Source organism: Oratosquilla oratoria, chromosome 40, assembly GCF_046742065.1.
Source record: "Oratosquilla oratoria isolate Oo_2021 chromosome 40, ASM4674206v1, whole genome shotgun sequence".
NCBI lineage: Eukaryota > Metazoa > Arthropoda > Malacostraca > Stomatopoda > Squillidae > Oratosquilla > Oratosquilla oratoria.
In genome coordinates this window covers 42,779,851-42,791,876 of record NC_134816.1, presented here as the reverse complement: position 1 = coordinate 42,791,876, position 12,026 = coordinate 42,779,851, and the positions used below count along the sequence as shown (strand labels likewise).

General features: G+C 39.6%; 1 protein-coding gene across 1 annotated transcript in view; it reads left to right on the top strand.

The window, feature by feature from the left end:
* The window catches only part of Exo84 (exocyst complex component Exo84), a 31,230-nt gene that overhangs the window by 371 nt on the left and 18,833 nt on the right, over window positions 1-12,026 (top strand). The window contains exons 2-4 of the mRNA XM_076177637.1: window positions 5,039-5,194; window positions 5,341-5,427; window positions 5,751-5,878. Of these exons, the coding sequence (XP_076033752.1) occupies window positions 5,039-5,194; window positions 5,341-5,427; window positions 5,751-5,878 (371 nt within the window). The remainder of the gene's footprint in view (window positions 1-5,038; window positions 5,195-5,340; window positions 5,428-5,750; window positions 5,879-12,026) is intronic.

Below are 12,026 nucleotides of genomic sequence, written 5' to 3'. Positions count from 1 at the left end.
TCATACCTAGTTTTAAATGTGTTTATAGGTTTAATTTTGGTTACATCACCTTCTAGACTATTCCAAGAGTTGATACGTCTGTACAGAATCTGTGTTTCTTGACGTCCCTCAAGCGATCTTAATCAATTTGTTCCCATGACTGTGATATTCTCCTATCACAAACCATGCAATCTTCTCTGTCAGTTTTGTCTACTTCTTTAAAAAGACCTAAACACTAGTCACTATTCATGATACATCATTCTCGTCCTTCTTTTGATGATGGCAAGTTTGAGGGCTCTAGTCTTTGGATTCTCTAGGTCTTTATATTTCACAATGCACAGAGACCACGCTACCATTGCATATTGGTCCTTTGGATTTCTGTGATTTTCTTTTTTTCATATATTTTTACCTGTGTAGTGAAAAGCGAATATTTAAGTTTGTCAGCAGCCTGTATGTCAATCAATCTGTTGTTATGGGTCTCTCTTTGAGGAGATTTGTCAACAACAGCCACCAGATTGGCCTACAATCACTCACAGAACTATTGTTATTTTCTTCAGATAAGGCTCGGGAAGAACAGTGTTAAGTGTATTCAGTGTTTTCTGTGTGTCTTCCCCTGAGTCTTAGAGATATCATAGCTGGGTGACAAATTGATCACGGCCAACACTCCTGTATCCGTCATCTTAAATTTTTGTTCATTTCGAATACCTTATTTGTTTTGGTAATGAGGTTTATTTTCTACACTTGACAAGAGGCATAGATATTGTCAAGATCTTTTTGTAAGAACTCCGTGTTCCATGTCTTTTATTTCTCTCAAGATTGTTGCATTATCTTCAGAGGTAATAGTTTGTGTGGGTGAATAATTGACAGCTGTTACCTTTCCAAATGAGAGGTCAGAGGTCATAATATGGCTTGATCTCTGGGTAATACTATGACCTTAATATACACATACATATGAGATTGAAAAAAAAAAGAATGGGAAGATGGCTAACAAACAAGCTAGAAACAAATATACAAGAATCCACAGGGATGAAGAAAGTAATTTTGAAAGAGGTGTTATAGATAAATGTAAAGATGAACCGAAAGCATTGCACAGATTTATAAATGGTAAATTGACACACAGGGAAGAATCACAAAGCTCATAGTGGGTGGTGAGGTCTTTGAGATGGTTTCAGCTTAGGCAGAAATAATGAATGAAAGCTCCAAATCTGTCTTCACACAGAAAAGCATTTTTTTTTTATAGGAAAGTGAGGGGAGCAAGAAAGAATTCAGGTTTGGAATATATAAATGAAGAAGTGAGGGAATTGGTCAACCTTTTGGGATCATTGGACATGACAAAAGCTTCAGGACCTGATGGGTTCTCAAGTTGGATACTTGAAGAATGTAAGGAACAACTGGCAGACAAGATTCAGTCTTACTGGCTACTTGATTGGAAAAGGACTAATGTGGTACCAATTAACAAAGATGGAAGTAAGGAGACACCACTAAATTAGGCTTGTATCACTGACTAGCACAATAGTGAAATTATGTAAAAGATTGATGGAAATCAAGGATATAGATTAAATTGGAACTGTACATGTATTTGAAGCTAGGTATGATAAATTGATAAGTAGGAAAGAAGACACATTGAGTGTTGCTCCCCTCCTGTATACTAAAATTAGGTAAACACATGCATATATATTCATGAATTTAAGGACAAATTAGACATGGCAAGATACAGAAACGGGACATCATAAGCATAGCTCCCCTTTCCGTAAAATACTAGATAAATACACACAAAGTAGTAACATAGTCCTTATTGGAGATTTTTATTGTGATGTCAACTGGGAGGAATGGGAAGCAAGCAGCATAGTAGATTCTTAGGGAAATGCACTGTTGAGTATATCAATGGAGAACACAATGACCCAGTGGGTAAAGGGAGTGACCTGGGTAAGAGGAGATGACACTCTCACAAGATTAGATCTGTTACAAACCAAAGAGCCAGACATCATCAGTTCCTTGAACTACCTTTGGCCAATAGGAAAAAGTGACCATGTTACAATTGAATTTCAGAAGGAGGATTAGGAAATAGAGCCAAGGAATGAATCACACAAGCAAGGGAGACACAATTTTAGGAAAGTAGATTACATAAGGTTGAGAAAATTCTTTGAAGAAACAAACTGGGAGGAATTCATGAGTACCACAGGAATAAGGAAGAAATGGGAAATCTTTCTTGATACAACCTATGAGTGAACAAACATGTGCCAAAGACTAGAAAAAAGAAGCAAAAACAGGATTGGTTTAACAAAAAGTGTGAGATTACAAAAAACTCCAGGGATATGGCTTAGGGAAACTGGAGAAAGAAAAGAAGCTATAAAACAAAAGAAACAGACAAGCCAGGAATGACTATACCAGAACTCACAAGGAGGAAGAAAGCAGTTTTAAAAAGAGGTGTAGTTGAAGAATGCAAAGATGAAACAAAACTGTTTTACAGATTCATAAATGGTAAATTGAGATAGGGAATGGCAGAAATAATGAATGAAAGTTTCCAATTGGTCTTCACAAAAGGGTGCAACTTTTTGGAGAACAGCAAGGGGAGCAAAAAAACCAGGTTTAGCATATATAAATGCAGAAGTCAGGGAAGTGTTCAATCTCCTGGGATCATTGGATATGACAAAAGCCTCAGGACCTGACGGGATCTCAAACTGGATATTTAACCTCTTCAGTACGGGCCAAAGTCTCGCGGGCAGCATTAGCTGCCAGACTACGATGTGTCGTAATAATACTCGCATCATAAAATATAATCGCCGCTTATATCGATCGTTCTCTCTCTCACCCGTGAATTTTGATAACCATAGAAAATGTGATGAAGACAGTTTAGAGAGTATGTCATTACGCAGGTGCAACTACAATAAATATAATCAAGACGCCGATATGGCAGCCTCACGTATCCACTTGCTCCTCATGCCGCCTGCGTATGCGGCACCGTATGGAAGGGGTTAAAGAATGTATGGAACAACTAGCAGACAAGACCCACAGACTTTTGTTCATTGAAAGAAGGCAGTGTGCCACTTTATTGGAAAAGGGCCAATGAGGTGCCAATTCACAGAGGTGGAAACAAACACTACTAAACAATAGGCTGGTATCACTAACCAGCACGAAAGTGAAATTATGTGAAAGGTCAATGGACCGGATATCTTGAAAAGATGAACATTCTGACAGTTTGGTTTCAGATCTTGAACTTCAGGTGTGTTGAACCTTTTAAGCTTTTACTTGAGAGTGATTGATATGCTTCAAGAGAGAGAGAGAGGGATGGGTGGACTGCATGTACCTGGACTTGGAGAAGGCATTTGATAAAGCACCTCACAGTTGACTTACGTGGAAATTGGAACACATTGGAGGACTGAGAGGCAAATTTTTAGAATGGATTAAAGACTTTTTGAAGGAAAGATACATGAGGACAGTAGTAAAGGACAAGATGTCAAGCTGGAGAGGAGTAATGAGTGGAGTTCCACAAGGTTCAGTGCTTGCACCAAGAATGTTTCTTGTCTATGTTAATGACGACATGATGGAAGGAACACCAAGTTATGCCAACATGTTTGCAGATAATGCAAAAATCGCGAGAAGAGTGAAAAATGGGGACGGTAGAAAATTGCAAAAAGATCTAGATACTATTTATGCATGGAGCCAAGAATGGGAAATGAAGTTTAATACAAAAAATGCAAAGTACTGAAAATAGCTAATAACAGCAAAAGGTCATCCTTAAACTATTCTTTGGGAAATGAACCCATCACAAAAGCAAAAAAAGAGAAAGACTTGGGAGTGTTGATAAAAGGCAACCTGTCATCTGACAGACATATCAGCAGAATTGTAGGAGAGACACATGAAGAAATTATGAAAAAAACTCATCAAAACCCTGATATGCCCAAGACATATGCATCAGTAGTATGGTCCCCACACAGAGTGAAGGATATAAGCAAGATTGAGAGAATACAAAGGCAGCAACCATACTGGTCCCAAGCCTGGGAGATAAATCATATAAGGAGAGACTAAAAGCACTGGGTCTACCAACTTTGAAAGATTGAAGAGAAAGAGGTGATATGATTACAATATTCAGGTCACTAAAGGGGATAGATTGCATTGACAGAAGGGCTCTCCTGATTAAAGATAGAAGGTCATGGGAGCAAACTAAGAAAGTCCACATGTCTAAAGGATGTGAAGAAATACTGTTTTCTATGTACAATACTACCTCTCATTAACGGACATTAATTAGCCATGTTTGCAGTGTTTTCGGTCTTTTTGGTGCTGTTTAGTGCTGTGCAATCACTATGCCACCCAAAAACCACTCCAAAACACAGCAAAAACACCACAAACACAGCTAATTAATGTCCGTTAATGAGAGGTAGTACTGTAGATGCATAAATACATGGAATAGTGTAGAAGGTGATGTAACCCAAGTTCACACAATACATGAAGTTAAAATCTGAATATGGTAATTGTACATCAAGGATATAGATTAAGTTAGAACTGTACATGAATTTGAGGCTAGGTATGATAAAGACATTAGAGAGTAGGGGACTGGACCTAACGAGTGTTGCTATTTTCCTGTATACAGATTGACCTCTCATTAACGGACTAAAAGGGGGGTAACGGTGTCCATTGATGTGAATAATCCGTTGATTTGGAGTGGTTTTTTGGGTGGCGTAGTGATTGCACAGCACCAAAAACACCGAAATCACCGCAAACACAGCTAATTAACGTCCATTAATGAGAGCTCAATCTGTACTACAATTAGGTAAATATAATAAGGTAAATACACACATTCTTAACTCCTTACCCAGTAGAGCAGGATGCTGGCTTGCAAATCAGTGATGCTTTTTAGCCTTGGATGAGGACTAAACTCAGGCCAGTGAGTTTGCAAACAAGTATGGTACCACTACACCAGCAAGCCAATTGCTTGGGAGCTGTGTGTCTCCCGCAGTATAGACCTGAGATGATGGATTGATGGATTGATTGGCAATTAAATATAAATTTTTACACCTTTACCTATTCACTCTGTTTCATCAGTTATTTGACTTCACAGATGTTCAAGATCTGACCCAGAGCAGCGTTGGAGGCTTGGAGCTGCAGCATCAGCGCCAACGCATCCAACAACTGTCGGAGGATACCAATGCACAACTTAAGAAGAATGTATACATGAATTATATGCAGTTCATTGAAACTGCAAAAGAAATTTCATGTTAGTGTTTTTACTTTGGGTTGATGTTTTTGTTTTTCCTGTGTCATATAGGCCTGTGTTTTTCATGTTTATGATAAAATGTGTACATCAATACTTTTTTTTTTGTGTAAAAAAGAAAATTAGGTTAAAAAACATTATTTTTCCAGATCTAGAAGGGGAGATGTATCAGCTATCACATATGATAACAGAACAAAAGTCTTTGCTAACATCATTATTAGAGCTTTCAATAACTGGTAAGTGAAACCTGATATAACAAGTCATACTCTGTATATACTTTAGATATACATTACTTTGAAAAGCCAGACAATTTCTAGTAGAACTTAGAGTGATATTATTTCAAAGTATTATTTTTGCGTATCGCTATTTTACCTTAGTGCAACACACATTAACCATGTGAGACATAGTGTTGTTTTCTTAAAGAAATGGCAAGTATCTATTAAGCTTTCCTTGAATGTTAACTGCTCTGATATTTTTTTTACTTTATATTTCTCAGTTGCAATATAAAGATAAACTCTGCTTTACTAGACCATTCGCTCACAAATTAATTGCATTTAAGGTGAGCGAGGACCTGGGTCTGCAGCTCAGGACATGATAGAGGTCAATCCGCAGGAGATAAAGGAGAAGAGAGAAAGGGAAAACAGGAAGAAACTGACGGCACTTCTGGAGAAAGTTGAAGGTTGTTCTGTAAGTGTTGTAGCTTTTGTGTATATTGCACTGTGACTATAACAGTGATGTCTTGTTTAATTTGGGTTTTGCAAGTGGAATTAATGGTTGCCATGTGTTAAGGCTTTTAGAAAATAGGATTAGTTAAGTTAAGCAACTTTAGTTAAGAAGCTTTGTGCAGACGGGTATGGGAAGGCAAGGGGAGGGAACCTGTGACTTAGGAAGAACCTTTATTCAGTAACAGGGCCCCTACAAGGGGAGGGGGGGGGTAATGCCCCGGGGCGGCACTTTTTTTTTAGGGGGGGGGAGGGGGAGGGGGCACTTTTGGTGAAAAGAAGGTAAAGTAAATTCCCACTAATATACTTAATGCATGGTTTATTTATCATGAGTTGTGTGTATGAACGATGTGTGTATAAATATTGTTTTGTGGATGAATGTTACATGTGAATCGGGCTAGTGACCATCAGATGTGGAAGGTGGTGGTAGTGGTGCTGTGTCGGGGAGGGGGGTTGCTGTTCGGTAGATAACACGCCACTTGACTGGTTTTGACTTGTGATTTTCTCACGAATTGATATTAACACCAACTCACGAGTGGTGAATTATTTATTTAATTAAAGCTCTTCCATCTGCTTGTTTTCCCATTAACTGACTTATCAAATTCTTTTATTGTGTGTGTTGCGTGAAAAGTTCTGAAAGTTGAGTATAAAGTGACAGATAATACAGTCCATGTTCATTTTTATTTGACAATTTCAAAATATATATATATATATTTTTTTTCTATTTTCATATTCAAGGTGGCTGTGGTCCAGGTACAGTTCCGTGTGTAACTTGACATAGATTTCCACATAGAATAATTTTTTCTGTACTGTATTTCAGTATTGGGTTGTGTATGCACAGAATGTAAATCAAATGGTGTACACTACTGACATGTATTTGTACGTAAGAAGTTGAGCGTTGCATATTAGACAGTACGTATGTTGGTAACACCTCTTTATTATCTAGATGTTCATTACAGAATTGTGACATCAGTTCTGTAACTATGATAATGCTCTGTCAATGTCTTATACAGGTTTTATTCTGGCAAATGCTAAGTGATGTTTGGAAGACAATACATACATCTACCAAAGGCTCCTTCACTCCTACAAGGGAGGTAGCCAAAAAACAAAGGCATAGGAACCACTCCCACCTATTCCATCCCTTACATACTCCACTACCTTCTATCCTCTTCCCTCCCTCTTATCTTGGCACCTCCTGGAAAATAGAAAAGACAATACATACATATACTAAAGGCTTTTTCCCCCTTACACAGGGGGGTAGCCAAAAAGAAAAAGGCATAGAAACCACTCCCACCCATTCCATTCCATCCTGTCCACTGCCCTGGGTCAGAAAAGACAATAGAAGAAAAAAAATGGACTGAAAGAGCCTGTATCAGACAAGTTTTGTAACTTGGTGGTTTTATTGATCCGAGGTGACAGGCTTGGGACAAAATAAGGTCTAGATTGATTTGCCCTTCATCTTTAAGGAGCTAAGACGAGAGGGAAACAAATAGGTGTGGGATAAGCGCATGTTTTGGCTGGCTACCTTCCTTATAAGGGGGAAGAATCCTTTTGATATAGATCGAAAGTTAATCAAGTCCCGAGTCTTTCCCCGTAGCTGAATAAGATTATGCATGATTAGCCAGAATAAAACCTGCAGAGGGTGTCACACTACCCAAGGGGTTAACTAAGTCGGAGACAATTGTAGACTTTATCCCCCTAGTGTTGAACTGTGTGGTATATTGAAGATTGTAGAATGTAAATGTTGGTGTTTGGTGGTTATTGAAATATCATGTGATATATAGCTCTTTTGGTGTAGGATTGTCAAGTGGCAAAGTATAGTAGGTGTTTTAAGATTTAGTAAGAGCATACAAAGTTACTAAAGCATAAGGTGTAATTGTCACTTACATATGATTATGTATGAATCTATAGCTTTTCCCCCATATAAGATTATAAAGTTCATCTATGTGTGTGTGTGTCGCCGAATTTATGAAGTGGCCTTGCTGTGGATGTGCTGTGTCTTGCGACACTGCTTCTGACCCCGGGCAGTGGACAGGATGCAGGGATGACCCATCATCCAGGAGGTGCCAAGATTGGACGGAGGGAGGAGGGTGGAGGGGAGTGGAATATATGGGAAATTAAATGGGTGTGAGTGGTTTCTATGCCTTTTTCTTTTTGGCTACCCCCTGTGTAGGGGGAAAAAGCCTTTGGTATATGTATGTATATATATATTTATATATATATATACACATATGTATATATATATACACATATACCTATCTAAAAGCTTGTTCCTCCTTATAAAGGAGGTAGCCAGTGAGTTGATGGACCCGCCCTCTTCCCATCCCATAACCATCAACACACATTTGTTTTCCTTCCATCTTAGCCCCATGTGGATAAAGGGACATCCCTCACTTACTGTCTGGGTCAGAAGAAATGCAGCAAGACACAGCACCTCCACAGCAGGGCCTGACATTTTGAGCTTGTTTATCCCCATAGTTTCATTTACATGGCGACCCTCCCTCCTCATACCTTCATGTGTAAACAGAGAAGGTGATGAGAAGTCCATTCAGGCTGTGTGTCCATTCACAACCAGTCTCCACTCACAATCATGTCTTCTCCCTTCCATGCTCAGCAGGACCCCATTCCTCCCATCCATCCACCTTTTCCTTCCACACACTTTTTGCTAATCTTTCTTCACTCATTCTTTCCATGTGCCCTAAACATCCTGTTGTATAGAAAGAATGATTAAAAATTACCAAAATGAATGTGGAAGGGAAGGTTTGAATCTAGTATTGAGATATTCTGCAAGGATAGTTCTTTGAGTAGTACAAAGATTACGTACATATGTACATACTGAAAGGCCTGTCCCCTCGTATAAACGGGGTGACAGTCAAAACATGTACGTACACTACACCCATCCAAAACCCATTCATTGCACTACCCCTCTTAGCACCTTGTGGATGAGTGGTCATTCCTGTTCCTCGTGACATTGCTCGGGTCAGAGGCACTGCAGCGAGACGCAGTGCTGCCACAACAGAGCTCAACAGCTGAAGCTGGTTTACCTCCTCCTCTTCATCAAAAGTTCACTTCATCTACTGCTTTCCACGCTCCTTTTTACTAGTCGTTCTTCATTCTTTTTATGCAACCAAACTGCCTAAGCCAGTGATTCTTAACCTAGGGAGGGGGGCACCCTCCTTGAGAGGAATAAGTGATTTTCGGGTGGGGAGACGAGCCTTAGGAGAAAAGTAGAAATTTTTACCAGAAATGGGTCAGTAATGTAAAGGTAAGTTTATGAGATAATGCCGAATTATCATCGTTACTAACTCTTATTTTCAAAAGTCTCCCAGGCATACCAGTTTTCCTATGTAATCGACCCCCCTCTCTGAAAGGGGGGTCTATAAATGCAGGGGGAAGGGGGTGGCATGGAGGAAAAGAACAGTTCCCAGAGGGGGTGTGGTAATAAAAAGGTTAAGAACCACTGACCTAAGCACTTGTTCATCAACCATATCAAACATCTCTACTTCATTGCTGCATGCCAGACCCCCTGATATCCATTCCTCTGAATCCTCTCTCCCATGAAAGGACAGAGTCCACCTGGCCGGACTGCGACGCGGCCACCACCCAGCCCTTCTAAGCTACCAGAAGAGACTGGATGACCGCATTGTGAACAAATGCCCAGGATGTAACACTTCACCCCGTACTATTCAACATGTCATGGAAGACTGCATTATACACAATTATGCATGGAAACAACACAGCATACACTCCATAAAATACATACATATACCAAGGGCTTTTTCCCCCTTACAAGGGAGGTAGCCAGAAAACAAAGGCATAAAAATCATTCCCACCCATTCCATCCATAATACACTCCCCTCCACCCTCTACCCTCCCTCTTATCTTGGCTCCTCCTGGATGACGGGTCATCCCTGTATCTTGTCCACTGCCCTGGGTCAGAAGCAGTGTCACAAGACACAGCACATCCACAGCAAGGCCGCTTCATAAAGTATTTGTGGGAAAACACTGTTTTGGCCGTGGCATTCCTTGGGGAGACGGGACTACTCAGACAGACAGTCTAGGGAACAACAACTCTCCTTCACCTCCACATGCTCACTCTATCCATCCTTCTGATTCTTTGTAACAGATTTTCTTTTATTTCAATGGTAGTAAGTTAAAGTAGTGTTGTTAGGTAGAAATATAATGTTGAAAGTAGTCTGTATTTATGGTGAGTTGTGACTGAATGGTAGGATATTTAGCAGTAAGATGTTGTGTCTAGAAAATGTAGTTGATTGTATAGTTAAACATTTGTTTTTATAAATGTCATATTGCATTACTGTTAGAATATATGATACTTAGATATAGGATATTTTTGGTGTTACGTATTTTTCACAGTCTGGTATATGGGCCAGATTCAAGCCCGCAGGTCCTCTGCAAGAGATGAGGACCAATGGATTGATTGACTGGGGCAGATATAGTAATACTTGTTACCATTAAGTTCTCGAACTGGAGACATGCAGCTACCTGTGAGTATGCTGCAGTGCTCAGGTCCTCCCAAAGATCTGTAAAGAAAGTTTGGACTCTTGTCTATGTTCTTACTATAGGAGAATAGTTACAAAGGATTACAAAGGTGGAGCATGCCAACAGGAGACCTTTTGGTCCATATCTAGGTCGGATGCAAAAAAAAATCATGATAATGATAAATGAATAAATGAAAAATATAATCATTTAAATAATAAATAAAATACATAAATAAATGCATATAGTTAAATGATAAACAAACAGGTAAATAGTAAATAATAAATTGACATATAACTAATAATAAATGAGAATCAAGCAAATAGTAATAAACAAACAAATGATAACAAAACAAATAATATAAAATAAATGATAGTCATTACAGCATCTTGCTTAGGTGTTTGATGTTGTGGTCAGACTTCAGGTTTGTAGTCGTGTATGAAGAAGTTGAATAACAGTGGAGTCAGTACTCCACCTTGTGGAATCCACACAAGGAATTACCAAGCCAATACATACACCAGAGCTAGGCGCGTTCCTCAGTGTGTTCCACTTTAGTTTGTCCGCAGTTAGTGCTTCCAAACTATTAAAGCTTAAGAGACAGGTTCATACCGAGATAAAAGTCCGGTAGGCCTCATACTATACCAAAAAAAAAATTTTTGTAGGCTACATCCAAAAGGTAGGCCACATACTATACAAAAAAAAAATCGTAGGCCACATATTATACCGACACCTATGTTGCTTTTAATAGTTTGGGAGCACTAACTGCAGCCAAACTAAAGCAGAATGCACCGAGGAACATGCCCAGCCCTGGCATATACCCACTCTTTACTTATCCCATGCTCATCCAAAACACAATTTTTGTCCCTGTCTGTCTTGGCTCTATGTGGATGAAGGGAAATCACTGTAGCCCAGTCACTGCTTTGGGCAGAAGCATTACAACAAGATACAGCACCTCCACAGTAGGGTTTGACAGCTGAGGCTGGTTTACCTCCACGTCTTCATTCCATGGAGTGAGGTTGTGGTTCTTGTATCACCTGGCTTGCCCTGCAGACAGCATTTCTCATGGTGCTTGTAGTAGCTACAGATGTCATGGGACTTATCTCAAAAGAAATAAGAACATAAGAATAAAGGAGACTGCAAGAGACCATAAGGCCTACACTAGGCAGCTCCGTAATAACTAGCAGACTGTTTGCCACCCTCCTTGGCTTTGGCATACTTGAGTATTTCTTCATGTGATATGTCTTGCTTTGACTCAGCAAGGATATCCAGTCATATATCTTCATCTGCAAGTAGTCCCCAGATGAGGGCATCTCGGGTCATGTTATCTTGTCAGTCTGAACCTTGCATCTGCACACATCCTTGAAGTTGTATATCCTGGCCTGGAAGCCTTGGAGGTGGGTGGAGAAAGTACACTGGCTCATTACAGTCTTAGTACATCTGTTACAGCTGTACACATGCCACCACAACCTTTTCTTGGCCCCTGACAAGCGTTTTGATGTGTAGGATGGTTGACTCCTCACTGGAGGCAAGGGAACCAAAGGTCTATATGAGAATCTTCCCAAGTGCCTCTCAGCACATAAGTATCTGAAGAACAATGTTTCATCCTGTGAGATGTA